The sequence below is a fragment of the Opisthorchis viverrini genome (assembly GCF_000715545.1).
Source record: "Opisthorchis viverrini unplaced genomic scaffold opera_v5_96, whole genome shotgun sequence".
NCBI lineage: Eukaryota > Metazoa > Platyhelminthes > Trematoda > Opisthorchiida > Opisthorchiidae > Opisthorchis > Opisthorchis viverrini.
The window spans coordinates 1478614-1499599 of record NW_008751749.1 but is presented as its reverse complement, the minus strand read 5'-3'; the positions used below and the strand labels follow the sequence as shown (position 1 = coordinate 1499599).

The window sequence follows — 20986 nt, the reverse complement described above, 5'->3', positions numbered from 1 at the left end:
TGACCAGAATATTGATAGTCTAGGTTGTAATGATGGCCACCGGTTTGTTTGCTCAAATCGCAGCGCCCACCTCAGCGGACAAAGCATCGGTCTTCGAACAACCACCTGTTTTACTCTCCTTGCTGAATTACTCTCCACCTCCGAGTCCCACAGGTGAACCACTGGAAATGTGATAAATAAAAGCACTTAACTGCCATTTATTAGTCTTGATCGCAGCGTCATCAGGTGGATTTATAGACTCATTTTGATTGGAATGGTGAATTATCATAACTACAAGCATATACTTAAGCTTGTTGCTCCAATTTGTAAGTTTTACGGACTTTTCGCTCATCAAAACTTCCGTGAGTGTCTTAGAAAGACGCGTAATAACCTGAGCATTCAAGTTCTCCGAAAGGTTCAACAACGAAGCTGAACCCCGAAATTTCTTCAAAACCTATAATTGTTTGGGGCTTAAGAAATCGAACTGCCCCTAAAAATAACAACTCGTTCTTTCAGAAAAATTGCCGGCCGCTTTACACCGAACTGTGTTCTCTTATCAACCACCGAGTTGCAGTTGGTGCACTGAAACGAAACAAACGATGACATCTGTTACCCATGATCTTCTTACCATGTCACTCGAACGCCTGATTATTTTGTCCCATCCGACTGATAACGGAAAGCAAAACCCCCTCGTCGTGAATGTTTACGCAGCACCGCTTATCACTAAGAGCCTTAAGAAGAGCAAAATGAGATTTGTCCAATAATAGTAACGGAAAATCCACTAATGCTATATATATATATATATATATTCTAATATCAAAAAGCTGTTGGTGTTGGGCCAGGCCCACTTGGGTCTTGATGTTCCTGCCTACATTCATAAACCTCGCCGCATTAGTTGGACACTGAAATCGCCTTGTCGACGCTCGCATAATGGATCAATCTTCCTGCAACTTAAAAAGGAAATGTACGAAATCAAATCAACATGAACTTAACCGTTCGTTGATAGATGTTGCACCCTTGCATAACACAATAGTTGGTACAAACACAAATTTTGATTCCTACTTTGTCTTGTTTGTCGAATGGTTGAAAATGGCTTGGCTGCAAACCAGCAAACAGTTTCGGTGGAGAGCTCGCTGTCCTGTAGAAGCAGAGAGGTCGGTCCTCTAGGTGGAATCTGCTGTCTACTCGAATATTACTGCGTTCTATCTTGGGATCTAGTAAACGATTTCGTTTTTACTAAAAAGGTTCTTTTTTTCAAACGAAGATGAATAGCTTGGCGCCTACACTTTTTTTCGTGTCAGACAGGGGTATGGAGAAATGGGAGGAAGACTAGTACTGGATAAACCAACCGTTAAAAAAATAACCATATATGTTGTCGCGCATATTCCAGTAAGTTTGTCTCATGGTATATTGCTCTTCGTTCTAGACAGGTGATCAATGGCAGCACTGAACAACTGCCCTACCCCATCGCTTCAGTCTAAGTACTTATTCCACGCCAGGGTAGTCACAAGCTGAGAATAGGAGCTGATTAACTGTTTTCATAGCATTTCGGAATCTACTACGTTTGAAATACGTCTGACCGCACTGGGGTAGTGTGGGCGTTATCCAGCTCATAAAATGAAGCACCTGGTCTACGTAACCAGGTTGCTTGACTATCCTCGTGCATAATCACAACGTTGGGGGGCGAGATGTCCCAAGTGGTTAGAGCGCGAATTAACTGACCGGAAGGTCTGTGGTTCGAACCCGACCTCTGTTTCTCGACTTCCCCGGCTTGGGCACCTGGCAGTAATCCCAGCCTTGTGGTTGCATGGCAGCTAGGCACCGAAAAGGCGCTACAGTTGAACGATTTTTTTCGAACCACCACGTGGAATTAATTTTTATCAGCATCATCCAACCCTGAATGGAACCCCACCAGCTGCAGCACTAGAAATACTTTTCGAAATCGTTGCGAACAGAGGGATAACACTGATAATTAGCCTTTTCCAAGTATTGAGCCGAGGTGTCCAAGTATACATAGCATGAACTTTGTTGCTTTTGCTAATGTGTTCAGTTGAAATTTTTGCCGGGGGGGGGGCTCTTTTGCTCCCTGAATACGAATAACAGTCTAATCTCACAGTCTAAGCCCACCGATCGCAACGTCAGTCTTCACTTGGTGCTGCCTTATCCGCTCACTTGGCTCCGATTATGGGAAACGATGCATATTTATTTCAAGTAACAAGTTGGCTCGAAAGCTTGCAGAAGTTGTTGCTAGTGCCGCTAGTGCTCACATGGGAAATCCTCCGCCTCTGTTTATTTGGAACTACCCGGTGAAGCAAGTGGTTCCAAAGAGCATTCCAGGAATTTCTGTGAGGTAATTGCTTCTAGCCGAATGGCATCTGAAAGCAGACTGACCGACCTGACGCATCATCATAAGTGCCCTAAAGCGAAAGAATTTCACATGTTCGACAGAGTTTGTGATGCATACACTGCATCCCTCCAAAGGTTGGATGAATTCTCCACAAATCCAGCTGGTTTGTTTATCTGGTAGTTGACTGGCATGTCCTTTCCTTTGTTTTTCTTGTATGTTGTTCCAATGTTGAACAAGTCTGTGTGATGATTTTACGTGAGCGTGTTCATTTCGAGGTTTTGTAGAACACCCCATCAGCCCACGCGTATCGGGGCTTGGGGTGGCGGATAGCGTGTCATTGCAAACAGGCACCTGTGCTTTGTCCACTAAGTTCTAGCTGATGAAAACATGTTTGTGCACATATAACCTAAAGCGTAATGCCATGTCACTGCTAAACTTCTGATTCAGATAAGATAAGGAAGATTCAGCATTTTTCCATGTGAAACAGCAAGTCAAAAAACTTTATCAGATCGTATGGTTTTTAGAGAGTGGAACAATCCGGGTCCGATTTCTTGATATCCTGGAAAAACTTAAATTTATTTGCAAAAGGTGCATGATATTTTGCACTTGGTATGCCGAAGGGTAGTGATATCCATGGAGTTATTTTCAGTCTACCTGTCATCCGCGGTAGGTTCTAGTCTCACTGATTTAGAACCTTAAAATGATATTTTTCATGCCATCATCCAGAATTAGGATAAGAAAAAGTGGGAGATCATAATCCCCTAGGTAGATTTCATTTTCCCTGAGGGAAAGTTCATAGATGACCATGGACAATGAGTAAACGGAGGGTAAGCTTATCAACCAACCAGAAGATAACTGTTCATGACACTCTCGACACTGATAGGAATGTCAAATCAACCAAGTTACAATATTCGGGTCACGAAATAAAATAATAAGAAAAATCGTTCAACTGTAACATCCTGTCGGTACCAAGCTGTCATGCCACTCCAAGGAAGCACGAGGACTGGGATACTGCCAGGTTGCCCAAACCTAGACAGGGGAAGTCGAAAGGCAGAGGTCGGGTTCGAACCACGGACATTTCCGGTCAGTACATTCGCGCTCTAACCACTGAGCCATCTCGCCCTGTCACCAGTAAAACTGCTATGTTGTATTTTTACACTGAAACGACAAAAGAGCGTTGCCGACCAAGCACTGTGGGGATAGGACTGGGCCGATTAATTTCAAACATATCTCGTAGCAACAGGATGTTCATCATCCGTTCGCTGAAAATTTTCGTCGTTCAGTGAGTGCAAACAGTGACCTGTAGATCGTGGACAGCTTGGACGTAGGATCATGAATTCGCTTGCTCATTAATATATGCATATTCGGAAAGTTGACACTTCGGAAGCGTTGTGTGTTACGGATGGGGTTCGATTTTGCGGTAAGTCAAGGCGTCATAAGGGCGGAAGAAATGACCTCTGGTATTGAATCTCAAAAAATTCCGCTAGTGGAGGTGAGGAAGCTACGGTTACAGAGGATAAGAGTAAGACCACCGTTGTCATGATCAAGAGTGATCATCCACAGAAGGTCAAGCAACACGGAACTGAGGGTTCTTACCGGCAGACCGATAATGGGAATATTACGTCAATACCGAATAGGAGTAAAGTTGAATTTCACAGGTATATGCGGTCCGTGATAAGCAACTTAGAGAAGGGTAATTTGTATCGATTGTTCTCCAAAAATGTACCATGGTCTACCAAACATGCATAAACCAGATGTCCCTGTGAGACCGACACTAGATGGAGTAGGTTCTTCACGCCATGAGCCGACCAGATTCTAGGTAGGTATCCTAAGACCCCCCACCCCCGCCGGAAAATCTAGCACCCACACTAAAAATTCATGATTTTGTCAACAAGTAGTGGGTTTCACCGTGGAACCAGATGATATTCTTGTAAGTTCCGATGTCACTCGGTTGTATACAAATGTGCCAAAAGGGCAATCTTTAGAGAAGACCAAGTGATTGCTACTAGCAGAACTGATAGCTTACCGTAGATGAAATAGTGGAAAGTACAAAAGCATGTCTGAATCTCACTCACTTCGTCTTTGACCGCATTGTTTACACTAAAGAACAAAGTCTAGCAAATTGATCTCCAATCTCCCCGGCTTTGGGAAATATTTTAATGGAAGATTTTGGATAGAAAGCTTTAGCTTGTACCCACCCCATATATTCTGGCGTTATTTGAAGAGCACTTTTGTCATGATGAAACGGGACAAGGTTGACGAGTTTCACAACTATCTCAGTGATCTGAATCCACACATCGGATTTGGTATGGAGACAAACTCAACTTTGACTACACTAGCCTTCTTACACTGCATGACACATAAGGTCGGGGGGGGGGGAACTAAAACACCACCGTGTAAGGGACAGTTTTGAACTGCTTGTCTGCCGATCCGAAGTCCGTATTCGTTAGACGCATAAGGGCCCTGTGTACAGAAGTTGATCGGGACAACGTTCCAAAATGAAGTACAGAACAAACTACGGGGTAAGGGATATTCAATTGGTTTTCATCAGCTGCTAATTACGAAGGGTGTTGGTACCAGTAGCGAAACTCAACAGGGAATGGGTTGGGACTGCTTTTATTCCTTGTACGCCGCGGGGGTGGGGGGGTAAACTAAAGACCACAGTGAACAAGAAGCCGACTGACAGTAAGGCAGTTTTGAACTACTCGTCTGCCCATGCATAGTCGGTATTCGCTAGTATCGTCTCATCCATGTTTAGCCGAGTAAAGGTCCTATGCACAAAATAGTTAGAATCATCCAAAGTCACTTGAGTAATTCTAAACACGGTTAACCTAAGAGCGGAGTTGTAGAATGAAAACTTCCTGAGTCCTACACTGGTACAATCGAATGATCGCCTCCCGGCAAACAGAACCACGGATTTTGTCTACAAAGTTAAATGCAACGACTTCACTAAAGTCTCTATAGGACCGACAGCCGGGAAACTTCAGGTCAGAATCGGAGAACACAGGTGAAAAATAAACAGACCACCGCGGAATGTAGATGAATATCGAGCGTTACTGAAAGACTCAGCAATGACGGAACATGTACTGAATAAGGAAGTTTTGAAGGTGACTGCGGTCCACGCCACAGAAAGGCGATGGAAATCGCCAAGCATCCCAGTGTAAACAGAATAAAAGGTGCAGAACTTGGAAGCGTTTGGATAACGGTTTTGGATCAGTCGAGCTAACACGGGTTGGTTTGCGGTTAGCAGAAGGAGAAATCATCAGCACAGGTAGCTTAGATCTGAATCACATTTAGTCTCGCCCACCTTCCCTCTCCCCTCCCAACTAAATTGTCGTATCACTCACAAGCCCACAAGGACCAACGAAATCTACCAGTGGCACCCAAAGTTAATCATCATTTGAAGCAACTTGAAGTGGAAGATTAAGGAACCAAACCCGATCGGAACTAAATTAAGACTCCCCCAGCCCATCAACCGCAATACTTAGGCAACCAAACTAACGGGTAAGACCCTTCAGTAGACATTCAACACTGATCTAGTATGCTACTTTGAAGAGGTCTTACTGAGTGGTACTCCGTCTGCCTTAAAACCTGGCCTGATGAAGCTTTTGTGTCAAAATCTAAACGTTGCCCAGTTAAAGACAACCGATCGTACTGACCGCCCATGTGTCCGCCCTATCTGACGCATGGCTCGAGAAGAGTATCTTGCAAGATAAACGACATTCTGACATGTGGATTGCGTGGTCCGACCAGCGTAACTTATGGAGTGGGACCAGCTGATCTATCGAAGCAGAGTCGCCTGAAAAACATCTGGAGAACCTCAGCCTTACTGATATCATTCTCCCACTTGACCGATACGATGCATCAGAGACAGTAATGGAAGGTCTCAAAGCACCGATCACGTCTCCGATCTATAAGTTAGACGGATCGAACCGCAGCGTTGTACACACTAGCCTTAACAACCAAAGTGATGTCACACGCACAAAAGTCGAGAGTTGGAAAACATTACTCTATGCTTCTCTATTTGCTTGGTACTTTCGTCTTTCGGCAGTCCGCCGGAACATTCACAGCCGTCCAGATAAACGAACATGTTTATCAAGTCGTTCCTTTCTGTCACAAGAATGGGCCTGGGGTTTGATTGAGCACAGTCCTATGGTAACAGTGTACATTTTTCAACTAAAAAGCTCGTGCCGATCATTTAAAATGGTTTACGCTTCCAAAGGGTCCAGCCAGTGAAGGGTGATGTCGTCAGAGTGTTTAGGGTTTGTAAACGAATTTTTCAGAGCATCAAAACAGCTGCGAATAGAACTAAAACGTCTCCTTATTTCTCAGCGATAGAGAGCTCTTTTCAGGACGGCCTGTTTGACTTTGTGTGCTGCTGGATCGACCGTGAGAGAAGGCATACCTTTTACTGGCATAAGGTATCATGGAGGACTTTTTATTTGTTTGGCGTCCAACTTTTGCCTTCGGAAATTGTCACCGAAAAATGCTTGCTTGAATGCACAGGCCGAGTTACACGCAACACCACTGATTACCTTTCTGCTTTGATTTTTCGTTAATGTTCAAGACGGGACTTGATATTTCTGTATGACAAAGCAGCTGCATCCACCTGCCTAACAACATTTTGGCTGGACTAGTCACCTTTCAGTTTGAATGAATGGTATTCTCTGATTTGGAAGTCCTGACTGGCGGACCAGTCGGTCGACACAACCTAGCTATGCTACTGGAGCGTCGTTCGAGGCACCGGGCTTTACGCTGACCTCACTCTAGTGCGAACATGACCACCTGTTCAGACGTAGTAGCGTTCATACCTTATCTTGTATTCCCAAGGGTTGTCGCATTTATTCGCGAAATATCATATGTATTCGATAGCTCTCTGGGCATCGCTGGCTCGTTCCAAGCTTCAGTATCCTAAGTTGTGCTGGAGTGGATGTATGCGTACGATGCGAACTACTGATCCCAATGGTATTACTGGCACTCTACTGAATTTCACAACCCAGTGAAGATCATAAGTGGCCGAGTGTTCCTACTAACCTATCGAGTACTATACATGTTGAATTTGTTCAAATCATTGGACAACTTTAATACTCTCTTTCCATCTCAGCAAGTCTAGAGCTCCAATTTTTGACTGAACCTTACTAAGAATTTGCATTCAACCAGTTCTATCGATCAGTTAATCGAATTCGCCTCTTGTCAGTTAAACTCGATCAACTGAACATCGTTCAAGTTGCCAGGCTTTCGTTCCGAAAAATTTGCCAAAATTTACTGCTGATACGAATATAATCTTAAATCTTTCCCTGTGTATTCGTTGCAAAACATACCCTTCTTTGAATTGTTGTAAAAACAAACATGTTATTATCGATTATTCGGGTTCCCGATCCCTCCAACACATGCATGGTACATAAGGGATGTCCAGACTAAGCAACTGTGAATTGCATATGAACAGTAAACCTCTGAACCCTGGAATGGGATACCGAAATACCTGGTCTTGCTTCACTATGTTCTCTTATTTTGACGGAGAGTGTACCACTGCGTGCCCTTGTAGGATAGATGAAATCATCCAGCAGAAAGGTATACATATATCTCTGCATATCTGACCGCCAGTCTTACTCATGCAGTTCATCAGCACCAGAAGCTTGCATACAGGTCGCACGCAGACAGTCTTTGACTCTCCGACAATTCGTAGACGTCCCTCTTTGTCATATTTATTCTTTTCTCCCATAAACAAATCGGGTACTACTCCAAGCGCTGTTTTGGAGCTTCCGTATCCGGTTTCCGCTCACCACAACAAACTTCAATAAAACTAACACCTTCTATGTCCACGCGCATTGGTTTTCGCCCGTAGCCGCGGAGCAGTTCAGGCTTCTGCGGTAAACAGGAAATTAAGTTCTTCCTAACGAAGCTCGGTCACATTGGGAAAAACACAGCAAGGCATGGTTGTTGTTCTGTTCGCCGAGCTTGGCAGTGGGACTGCAAACGTTTCAACACCAATCGAGGCACTTAACTAATGAAAGTTGAATAAGGTCTAAGTGATGGCCATAATCATGAATGTGGGACTGGTCAGATGCGCGTTGCACAAAATCGCTTCTCACGACCGGTCGATCAGGGCAGCAACTGAGTTTGTTCCGGGTGTTCAGGTGACTAGACACGTCAGCGGACCAGGAAATGATCACAAGTGTGTTCAAATGCGATCATCGCGCTCTCTTAGAGAAGTGTTCTTACGATCGCCTTACCAGGTTTATAACCTCTGCAAGATGAAGGATAGACAATAGCGGTGGGCCCTAATGTGAATGAAACTCGATTCAAGTAATTCACCCCTTTGTGAACGACTAACCTGGATGACCGTACCGGGACATTAGAGCCAGGGTAGTAAGGATACACACTCAACACGTCCCGCAAGTGGTTCTGGATTGCCAGTTACTTGGCGTTGAGATATACAATGAACGGAAGACACGCTTCAATAAACACCTTTGTGATAAATTGATTTTCCATTACCACAGATTTCGTTCCGTCTTGCAATACTGCGTGTGTTTTTATCACTTGGGCTCCGAGTAGAATTTCGTTTAGCACGATTGTTCAAACACGATAAAGCAGTTTTAGTTCAACGTTCGACAAACAATGGAATAGATATTTTACGATAATATATCATTTTTTGTAAATAAAAGAGGCGAAGCCGATTCAGTGGGTGAGTTCTCGCAGCACTTGCCGCTTTAGTCGAGACATTTCTGGTGGCGTCCACACTGTTTGTCACTTGCTATGGTTAGGTCATCATGTAGTCGGTCAACATCATCTCGGACAACGTGTTGCGTGGCTGTCCCGCGAACACCATGCTGTCTGTTGTGAGAGCTCTGGCTACGATCGCCAAACATCCAGAGCAGTTGTGTTGGGTACCGTGGGAAACGAGGGAAACTGAAAGTAATTCCGTCTCAAAGTCCTCCTTTACACACAGTGTATTTGTAAAAACCTTATCGGGGCTCAAGTGAAGACAAGCTCTTTTTATCGACCAGATAACTCAACCAATTTGATTCCAAACTGACTATCTACATGCGGTGTCACTGGAATAACAAGTAAAATTCAGATGATGGTGAGAGACAGGACCTATTCGGTTACAGATACAATGAGACCGTGGACTACTATTGCGATCTCAAATTTTCAGGACATTCTCTGATTGCAAATAGGTGGACGTGTCTACCGCATCGTTGTGGACCTCACATTTTAATGCTGACTGACGAACAGTTTTGCATTATTTAACACGGTAGTCAATAACTTCGACCTGCTCTCGAACTAGAAGAAACTAGGGTTTGCATCATTGACATCAAAATGAATTACCGCTTGTGAGATCCCGAATTAGAATGTGCTGGTTCGCTTGCTACGGGACAATCAAAAAGCTGTTTCGTACCTGCCTAGTAGCCTACCAAGCTCACCCGTTGCCGCTCCAGAAAGGCGTGCCTTTCTGAAAAGACAGAACGCTTTGTGACGTACAATTTACTAGTCCCGATCGATTCATGTGCTGTTTTTTGAACCCGAGTTATTGCCAAGTTGGTTGGGATTTCGAGAAATACACTCATTTGCAAATCAATTTGGTTTTCACGACAGACTCACCTGAATCTCTCGTTTATGATATTCTACAACTGAGTGTGCTGCACAAAGGCCGCCTCGTGATTCAGTTGGCACGATATTCGAGATGTCGCAGTATATTTTCATAAAGGAAACTACTCACAAGGTTGCTGAAAACTTTTCGACAGCTCACGACCGGTTTCGCCCTTTTTGGGGGTCATCAGGTAGGCGCAGTCCCCGATTTTCCGTCAACCTTAAGTTCCACTTGAATCCAAATTGCACTGTCTTCGAGAAATGCACTCATTTGCAAATCAATCTAGTTTTCACGAATCAGTTGTCTTTCGTGAAAACCAAATTGATTTGCAATTAAGTGTATTGCTCGAAAACAGTCTAATTTGTGTTCAATCAGAACATTTGGTTGGGATTTGTTTATTACGGGAACAAAGTGAGGAGCCTCAGTGCTTCAGGTAAGAGGAATGTGTGAGCGCTCACTGTTATATCTGCTGATTCGCCGGCCTGTGGTATCTGCTGCTGACCCGCTCCAGTGCCTAGTGTCGGAGAGAAAAAGGCTCACGGGAGGGAACACAATAGCTATACTCCAACAAAGTGCTTGCGAGAGCGCGAGTGCGCGAGCCTCAAGCTTTTTATTGGAAGGACACTGTCTGAACTTGGTCCAATGCCGACGCACGCGGTCTGGCTGTGACGTGCTACATATCGCGGGGGCGTTGTCTGACCTTGATCAACGCTGACTCGCGCTGTCTGGGTTTGATACAAGGCTGTGACGCGCTGCATATTGAGGGGGCGTTTTTTGTCTGGTCAACACCCAGCGGAGCTGAGAGTCTCCGTAGATTTCGGGCATTCAGTGGTTGCTTTCAGGCACGCGGTCTGGCTGTGACGTGCTACATATCGCGGGGGCGTTGTCTGACCTTGATCAACGCTGACTCGCGCTGTCTGGGTTTGATACAAGGCTGTGACGCGCTGCATATTGAGGGGGCGTTTTTTGTCTGGTTAACACCCAGCGGAGCTGAGTCTCCGTAGGTTCCGCGCATTCAGTGGTTGCTTTCAGGAAGCTGACCTTCCTGATACTCACATCATACTAAAAGGTTACCAGGCCAAAACATAGAGACAGCCCGTGTTCAAGGTTAGTACATTAGTGTGGCTTCCATTCCACTATGTTTTTTCCATGACCTCCGAACTCGTCACTCGCGAAACTAACCATGGTGTGTTTAGGCGGCTAGTTACCTTGGCCTTACCACAGTCCATTTTGGATCGTATTCCCCGGAATATAACTAAAAACCGACACTATTTCCCATGGTCGCCATCGTACAATCGACATTACAGCTTTGGTGTTCGACCCTAATGCATTTCTGCCCTACGACCATGACTTATCTGATGAAAAGAATAACAGTGGGTGGGCGGATGACCTAGTGGTAAGGTGTTGACTCTTCCGAGGTGCTTACGCCTCCAGACAGCAATTCACACGATCTGGATAAGAGATAACAGTAACTGGCCTTGCTGAGGAGCCATATTTTGCAGCGGGAAACCCATCCAAAGAGGCGTGTTATCAGATTCGCGTGCCCCCATGCCACATCAAAGGCTGAGCACATCTTTCCTTGCGTCGTTCTGAAGCAGTCACGCAAAACTGCAATTACAATGGTAGTGAATTTCGTAAATCTCAGCGGAACTCGATGTTTGGAGATCAGCTTGATTAATTATTTATGACACGCGTTTGTTGTGTATAATAAAAAGCTTTTCAGAAGAAAATCGCAGGCGTTTTCCAGTGATAGCTCGGCTGCTGATTTGATCACAATTGTCGATAGGTTGGACATAGGCGTTGAGAATTACCTGATAAGCGTTTAGCTTTCCAGGCTACGGCTTAGGTACTGAGGTTCCCATGCATGAGCAACCAAAGTGTGAGGAACACCTAAAACGGGAAGTTGTTAAACAAAGATCTGTAGCCAGATAAACAACCAAGAAAGTCCTCGAAATTCTGCTGCATCTCAAAACGTCCTTTGTTGATCTTCCAGTTAGGAAGTGAACTTACTCAGATAGCTGGTGGAGTGAATCAGGGTGTATACTAATAAATCCAGCAAGGGAGAATATATTCCGGTTTCATATCTCCTAATGAATGTGCCACAACTTACAACCTCACCCTGAGTAGATGATAACTCGTTGGCAAACTCCAGTGAATACTTCCACACTATGAAGGGATTAAGTGTGGTTTGTAGACAGTTTCCAGTACTTCACCGATCGGTTTTCTGACATGAATGATATTGCATGTCTGCAGTCGTTTAGGAGGATACCTCGTTTGTCTTAGGGACATCAGGAAATATATAATTTCCTAAGACGACCTCACAAGTTTATCCGAACCCATTATGTGAGTCCAAACATGTTTTGTGAGTCCAACTGCTCGGATCGATTACGTTCTTGTTACGACTGAGTCAAATAAGCATATGATTGGTATAAAAAAGAGAGATGAAACGAATTAACGTCAACGCTTAAGGCATACCACTGTCAGCGCTTGGCGGTTATCAGCTTCTATCCAGTTTTTGGAGTTAAATATAGTCGCACCGATTACGCAAGAATGATAAACGTTTTAACTGTTCGGTAGGAAGGTACATACGACAAAAGTCCAGCCTCAAAAGCCAAGTTAATGGTAATCCTCTTTCCTGTCCCTCGAGAATTGCGTTAAATTAACTTTCTTGGATACCAGGCCATTCAGATTTTAAAAAAACGGAACGAGCGAAATCTCCCGGCATGGCTACAATCAGTTTGTCTGTTTTCGTCTCTGTCGATAGCTGACCTTGAACACGTAAAACTCATTGCAATTAATGGAAATCGACTGTGCTAGACATGGAAAGAAGCAAACACACGTTGATTTTCAAGAAATTTACTATCCGATCGAAGTTGGTTGATCGAGAGGCGCACATTCCATCGATGCTTGTAGTCACTGATTGACTGTTTCAGTGTGTCAAAACACAATTTAGGTCATTCTGAATAACTTCAGCACCCCCAGGTGTACCTCTCCTGAAAACGTGGAGCTAAGTGTTCTGCCGCTGATTTCAACCAATGTAGTTAGTAATTAGCTTCCCTTTAAGTGTTTTCTGTGGGTTACAGCGCCAGCTGACTTCGTCCTGGGGGCCTGTATCTAGGTGACTTTTGTCACCGTGGTAAACAAAACCTACTCGATACACTTAAGTCACTCGACTGTTTTTGTATAATCGGTGCACATTCGATAACGCAGTTGTCAATGTGTTATTCGATTGACATGTAAATGGGCACCGAAGGCTGATTTGGTTTTCTCTGGGTAATTTTCAAACAATTTGGGTGAGATATATGAACATTTTCAAGGCTTTAGTCATTGAAGGAGTCCAGCTCAGTTTTCCGCCCCGGGTCATGAAAGCGACTGGAGAATGAATAGAAGAACAAATCTGTCAAACGACAAAATCCATTCGGCGATTGTGTTGGTCTCATGTGGACAAACTCATCGGTTTACTCTTGGGTATTGTTAAATCCTTCGGAATTAGCATATCTGCTGGTGTGGTAATCGGCTATCTGTACAGGAAACCATCTACTTGTGTCACTTTTCCACTTCCGTATGACTAGATCTTGGGGACTAGCCATGTAATCATATGTTTTGTACCAGATATTGATGCCAGAAATACGTTTTATGCTTTTTTTGACAAAAAGCTGATGGAGAGAAGAAAAAAACGTGGCCAAAGTGACACGAGATCTACTTGACTGCGCCATTTACGTCCCTCCAGCTGTAGAACTTTTGAGCACGTTGCTATTTCTAGCGTAGCAATGAGATTTTGAACGTATGTTTAGAATTAGCTTCCTTCTGGAGTCAGATCTTTTCAACCTTCATATAAACGGCTAATGGGACATGTCAGAAAAGTTTTACAAAAACTAGGCTGCTGCCCACAAGGTGACGTTCTAAGAGAACAGATGCCGACAAGGGGAGGAAACGTGATATCCGGCCCCAATATAATGTTCATTAAAAGACTCATCCTCTTTTTAGACTAGGCTGTTTTAGGTGGGTCCGTATCCATTGAGTGAAAACCATACCGATGTTGCGCCTGATCAAGGCCATTGGAAAATTTCAGGCTAAAATAGTAACTTGTTACAAGGTCGCAAGTAAACCACTCGGCGGCTGTCAAGCTAAAATTCTTATGCCTAATTGTCTAACGTTTTCAGAATCATTTGAGCCATTCTATCTCCGAACTTTGCTACTTGGAGACCTGGAAGCGAACCAGGGCCCTCGATTGAGCTATCTCCGCCTTGCTGTTCATTGGTCCCCAAGCTCATCTGGTCAGATGCGATCCCACTCCCGTACAGTTCGGGCGAATCATATTCTCACATTAAGTGAACCAAAAAGAACCTCGTTTTACTGCTAGTCTCACCCAAAAAGGCAGTTTATTAGTTCACAGCTATCGCTTTCAACATCAGAAGCACTTGCTGGAACAGTTTCGGCTCACAGTGAGATTATCTATTATCTTCAGGGAGCTAGCGACTGATTTTGTAAACTATTATTTTCCGGGAATTCAAGCAGCGTGAGTAACACATGAGACATTGGATCAGTCTATATGCGTGTTGAAGTGGCTGAAAACTCTTCGACAGTCCACGACCGGTTTCGCTCTTCTTGGGACCAACAGGTAATTGCATTCCCCGATTTGTCGTCAAGCTTATGCTGCACTTGAACTCCACTCGCAAGGAACTTCGAAAAATACGCTCATCTGTATGCCAATTTGGTTTTCACCGAAAAGTCACCTGAGACCCAGCTGAATCTCTCGTTGACGATGTTCTTATTGAACTGAATGTGCTGTACCAGCCCGCCTCATGTTTCATTTGCCACGATATTCAAGATATCGCCATGCAATACTGCTGCGCTTTCAGTTCACGAGGAACATCATAGGCGAAATACTGAGTTGGGTTTCAGCTTGTTCTCTCTTGAAAAGTAAATTGGTATGCAAATGAGTGCGAGTGTTGAGGGAAGCTTCGTTTTTAACAGGGATCAAATCGAATGGCAAGAGAGTGGATCCGTATTTCCACTCATTTGTTCTCATCTGCCTGAGTAGAGCCGACTATATTCACGCAATCACACCATGTTCTTTTTATGCTAATTTTTCTTCCCTATATGGAGTTCCTTCTCTAAGGAGTGCGCTAAAAATGCTCTAGGTTTGAATCTTGCGCGGATTATCAGACCAATTCAGATCACGTGACAGAATAGCATGACAGAAGGATAACGGTGTCATATCTGTGGTGTGGTTTAGTCTATGCTAGCCGTGAATTAAGTAGGGTTCAAACTCTAACACAGGTTCAAATCCCTCGATGAACTTGTGATCTAAAATGACACTTAAACAACTACGAAGCGTTTAACAACATTTCAACAGAGACCGACTTCATCTGTAGGATGAAATCCCGGTTTCAGTTAGAATATTGCTGATAACTCAGCTAACCTGCGCGGTATTCTACGTTTTGCACTTTTTTCAGCGGCGCGGATCTCCTTGCGATGAACACGGACGGTAATATGCCATACGAATGTTGCGTAGCTGGACCCACACTCAACCTGATTGAAACCGAAATGGATCGGAGAGGTAGGTTTTGAGTGGACAGTGTTTTGTGATTTCTCTCCACGGTAACTTTATAGCCCGTGTTTATAGCACTCCAATCCGTTTGTATTTGGGGTGTTTTCTGACCCATTTTGTGCACAAACCTTCGAGCTTCGCACACTAGACTACCCCGAACGAATAATTTTCACCTTAAGCCAATTTTTTAAAATCCATCTGATACACCAACCATAATTTAAAACCAAATTGGTAGCGCTGATGTCAAACCACCTGTAAATCGAATTTGGGAAATCTCTTTTTTATTTCTTTTGTGGTTCTGTTATTATGAATGGTTTTGGGGACTCTTTCTGAGGATGGTGTTGGACAACAGCCATGGACTTCTCGACTGTTCAACAAAGGGGGATTTCAGACTCCTAAAATCCTCCCGTCCAGTGGGCAAGTAAGACTTCGGCAAAATCAAAGGGGACTGGAAAATCTGCCTAGTTGTGATTGAAATAGCACAGTGATGGTCGTTCATTAGATGGCCGAGTTTGCTGTTTATTTCGAAAATACCGTTTGGACAACAGCAGGTTGAAGCAGCTACAGTTTACAAGCGTGTTGAGTTGGAGGAAACGACAGCGAGTGCAGATCATAAAGCCTAGAACATCGAATCTTTTTTAGTAGTTACCGTAGCTTTTCACAATCGATACTGCAGATGCATCGGAGCAAGATCCTCCCATTCTCTAACTCTTCGATTTACCCTAGTTTTTTTCTCGATGATAGCTGTGTTAAACTTCTTCACTTTCGTACTTTGAATTTGTTGGGATTTGGTCAGCCAATTATGAGCTGTGCATTTTCTGGGTCCTAAACCGGTCTATCAGCTTTCCCATACAATGCATTCTACAAATTTGTCTTCTTATCCAGACTTGTTGCAATGTATCATTCAACTACTGTTACAGTTTACATTCATTCATCTGCTGATACGTCCACTTTCTGACCTTATCTCCCAGTTTTCCGTATGGTAAGGGATGTCAAAAGTGGCACAGGCGCAAGGGTGATAATCCTTGGTGATGGTGTACTTTGATAAACAAAGCAAAGACGCACAGATGCGTGTTCAGCTAGTGATATCTTACCAAGAGGACACTTATTCCGGACAATATTTACTTAAACGCAAAAAGAATCACTAAGTAATCCTAGCTTGTTTTTTGTACAGAAGTTTCTTACTATAAAGTTACCGAAAACTATCGAAATGTTCACACGGAGTAGGAATTGTTTACTCGCTATGAAGTTTATCGTAATGGGGGGGGTGCATTGTATCCTCGAACACAAGGGGACAGGAGTCACCAAACAGGGCTGAGTCCAACCTCGCAGAAAATAGAATCAGGCATCCACTCGAGGTGTCCTGAAATTTTTGTTGTGATTGTGTCTCACCTATTTGAATGAGGTCTGCTGTTTCACGTCGAGAGTGCAACTGTCTTTCGGCGATTTGCTTCTGCTCAGAGCCGCAACCAACTTGTGTACAAATCCGCTCTGCTCCAACTATACTGTCCGTACTTTGAATGACCTACTTTGCTGTCATTAATACATTCAATAATGCACTTTTCTAGTTGGATGCCAAATTTTGCCACTCACGTCTCTTATTCAATAGTACAAGTTTTCGGGCGATTCCCACTGAACTACCATTGGTGTTTGGATCTATTTTCATTTCCTCTATGTTCTTCCTGTCACCTATCAATTCCCGTTATCCCATTAATGAAAAGTGAATAGCTTGTATAACCCATCAGGAATTCATCAAAGGTATGCAAGATGAAGCGGACACTTTTCGCTTCAGGGCTACTTGCCGTCAACATAACAAAAAGAAAAACAAAGAAACGGATAAAAGTTTTGCTGTCAGGGTCGTAACATTTTACGGACAGAAGTATCCACAAGCTGCAACTAACGTCCTGTTCAGGTAACGAATGTGGACAGCAGTTATGTTTCATGGAACACAGGTCGGGAACCAATTACAGGGTGGGAAGTAGGTCAAACTAGTCGCACTGTTTCGACGGGACCTTCTAAATACAGAGTACGAAGTGGGTAAACAGTCGATTGGATATTGCCTCAATGGTGGCCAATATGTGACTCTTCACGGCCTTTGACTGTGTTCTCTACATACTCGGTGGCCAGATGCCATGCCGCCCGGAGGAAGGGCTGAGATACCACAGGGTTGCCTAAGCCTAGACAGAAGCAGTCGGCATGACAGGGTTGGGGTCGAACCACGGATATTCTGGCCATCTCGAGCTCACTTCCATTTCAGTAGTTCTGTAGTAATGAAACGAGAATCTGATGTGGAAACCTGTCTGAGAAACTGTACCCATGCAACCAAGGTGCATTCGCTGATGAAATGTTCTCGTCAAGCGTGTTTGTAAATAGAAGCTATTTTGTAGGATTTAGGCAAGGAATTGAAACCCTCCTTCAAAGTTGCACGTATACCACGGTTTCTATTTTTGTGGGTATACATTTCATGAAAAAAATAATACGTCAGCTTAATGAACGACAACAAAATTACCTGTCACAATGAACCAAACTTATAAGGCTTACACGATTCACTTCTCACTGCACCAGTTCGTGCTTCCAACTTATGGATAGCGTATCTGATTTTGTGTCCGTTTTCTGGGTTTTTTCTTGGGACGAACTGGAGTGGCCTCGCAGTCGAATTACTATCCGCACATGCTCAGAAGCGTTATCGGTGGCCAGATGCCATGCCGCCCGGAGGAAGGGCTGAGATACCACAGGGTTGCCTAAGCCTAGACAGAAGCAGTCGGCATGACAGGGTTGGGGTCGAACCACGGATATTCTGGCCATCTCGAGCTCACTTCCATTTCAGTAGTTCTGTAGTAATGAAACGAGAATCTGATGTGGAAACCTGTCTGAGAAACTGTACCCATGCAACCAAGGTGCATTCGCTGATGAAATGTTCTCGTCAAGCGTGTTTGTAAATAGAAGCTATTTTGTAGGATTTAGGCAAGGAATTGAAACCCTCCTTCAAAGTTGCACGTATACCACGGTTTCTATTTTTGTGGGTATACATTTCGTGAAAAAAATAATACGTCAGCTTAATGAACGACAACAAAATTACCTGTCACAATAAACCAAACTTATAAGGCTTACACGATTCACTTCTCACTGCACCAGTTCGTGCTTCCAACGTATGGATAGCGTATCTGATTTTGTGTCCGTTTTCTGGGTTTTTCTTGGTACGAACTGTAGTGGCCGCGCAGTCGAATTACTATCCGTACATGCTCAGAAGCGTTATCCTTATTAGACATATAAACAGCGCTGCAATAGTACAGCCAGTCCCGACATCTCTCGAGGTTCCACTCACTTCTCGAGTGTGTAACTGACATCCAAGGAGAGTGAGTAGCCGAATCTGGGGCAATAGCCATTGGATTGCTTAACCTACCTCTCTATAATAGACTCAACATCACAAACGGGAGATTCGGCTGGGTTCCAGGTGCGTCTCTCGGAAAACCAAATTGGTTCGTTAACTTAGCCTACTTTGAGTCTATTACCACATTCCAATCCGGCGACCCAGCAACACATGACCGAACCGGATCTTCTATCCACTGATTGTCCTGCCTAGACAGGGCGATATGGCTCAAGTGGTTAGAGCGGGAATCTACTGACTGGAAGGTCCTGGGTTCGAACCCGGCCCCTGCCTCTCGACTTCCCCTGTATAGGATTGGGCAACCTGACAGTATTCCAGCCCTCGTGCTTCCTTCGGGTGGCATGGCAGTTAGGCACCGAAATTGTGTTACAGCTGAACTAATATTTTCCTGCCTAGACAACGAACCTCCCGTCACCCTATTATTATCCTGCCTAGACAACGAACCTCCCGTCACCTTGCTTAGCTTCGCCATGCGTTGACAACCAGTTTGTTATAAAAGCCAATGTACTAGCCTAGAAGCGTATCGTCATGCTCGTCAAGAGTTCATTCTTTTCTGCTAAAAATTCGATTCAACGCCTTCCACTTTGAAGGTATCACGCAAGAAGAACTGGATGATCTGCATCGTCTGCCGGAATGCAAAATGTTGGCCGATATGGAGGAAATGTACAAAGCTGGTGCGGACTTTAATCAACTTGACCAACAAGGCGCTGCTATGGTAAGGTTTTCATGGAATTCATCTTTCCCCCATCCCACATTTTTGCTGCAATTAACTCTAGTTTAACCGGTAGTCAACATTCTGCTGTTTACTAATTCGGAATTCTTGTTTTTTCAAACCATGTAACGATTTGTGACTCCATCCTGGGAACTTCCGATTAGAGTGTGAACACCACTCTTCATGATGTGGGTTCTGATTACGTGGTGAGCTACCCAGTTATTTGTAGAATGTACACGGGAGCGTTGTGATGGAATTCAAGGTTGATCGGCTTTGGTTGATTCACCTATATGAAATGGAAATCATAGAACAAAATCACCTTGGAATGACAAAAACCCTGATCGTCTACCACTGTTTTCATCCCTTTTGAAGGTGGGTCTAGATAAATACTCAGACTAGTATGGTCATCAAGGAAGCACTTTGGCTATCGTTCCCAATAAAGTACAAGGCAACATCTATGCAACACATTCACCTGAAGAACATTGCGAATGCAAGATTCAACTGAGACTAAGTTAGGTCTTTGCTGGTACCGGCTTTATTCGTAATTGAGTGTTCATCTACCACAGACCACCTTATTATTTATTGGCCTAGGTCGGGGCTATTCGGCTCCAACAAGATGGTTTCGAATACAAGGTTATCCTAGATCGAGCAGCGTTTTTAGTGACCTACGATAGCGATAGCTTAGAGGAATCTCTTAAAGGCATATATTGGTTTAAGCGAAACGTTTGTACAATTTCCCTGACGTTTCATGGCTCTTCGCTACAAAGTAATTTGCCCACTATCAGAAGCCCGTCATCACAAATTGATCCATATGATATGTATGTGCAGTGCAGCTCCTCCATTCTTCATCACTTTGGATTACCAACTATGATCGGGTCTCATCTTACGAAAGGGTTCCGGTTTACAAAGCTTGGACGGTACCTTGGAATAGTAACAGAGTAGTGAGACATGCCTCATTTACTGCGTTACTTTACGTCATGAATCGAGGAGCAATAGGTGCGCTGCATGCGTATACTTTGCCTTTTTACCTGACAAAGTAAAGACAGTATCAATGCGTCGTTTACTTGTGGCTGTACTGCTCGACACCTGTGCGTGGTTGATAAACCAAAAGTGAATGCGTCTATTCTCTTGAATGCAAACCACTAATGCTGAGGAAATCATAAAGATGTCAAGGCAGGCATGGACTCTCTGTGAGTTTCTCGTCGCCCTGAGTGTGATGACACGACTGATCTCCAACACCAGTCCTTTTACATCGATATACTTGCTTCTTCCGTATATTCAGGGTCAAACAAAGTTTGCACTTGCCCCTGAATATGCTGCATCTGTGCTCTCACACCATCTATACACGAGGTGGATATTCAAGCGGTAATTTAACTGCCGGATGGACGGTGATACTCTCTTCTGCTTGTATGACA

The 20986-nt window shown here is 44.0% G+C and overlaps 2 protein-coding genes across 2 annotated transcripts in view; one reads left to right on the top strand and one right to left on the bottom strand.

Annotated features, from left to right (window-relative positions):
- Positions 1-20986, top strand: part of T265_05149 (hypothetical protein) — a gene marked incomplete at both ends in the record, with an annotated part of 78012 nt that overhangs the window by 42976 nt on the left and 14050 nt on the right. Inside the window, 2 exons of the mRNA XM_009170073.1 lie at positions 15377-15480; positions 19450-19574. Coding sequence (XP_009168337.1) covers positions 15377-15480; positions 19450-19574 — 229 coding nt within the window. The remainder of the gene's footprint in view (positions 1-15376; positions 15481-19449; positions 19575-20986) is intronic.
- The window catches only part of T265_05150 (hypothetical protein), a gene marked incomplete at both ends in the record, with an annotated part of 60221 nt that overhangs the window by 26164 nt on the left and 13071 nt on the right, over positions 1-20986 (bottom strand). Inside the window, one exon of the mRNA XM_009170074.1 lies at positions 10376-10431. Coding sequence (XP_009168338.1) covers positions 10376-10431 — 56 coding nt within the window. The remainder of the gene's footprint in view (positions 1-10375; positions 10432-20986) is intronic.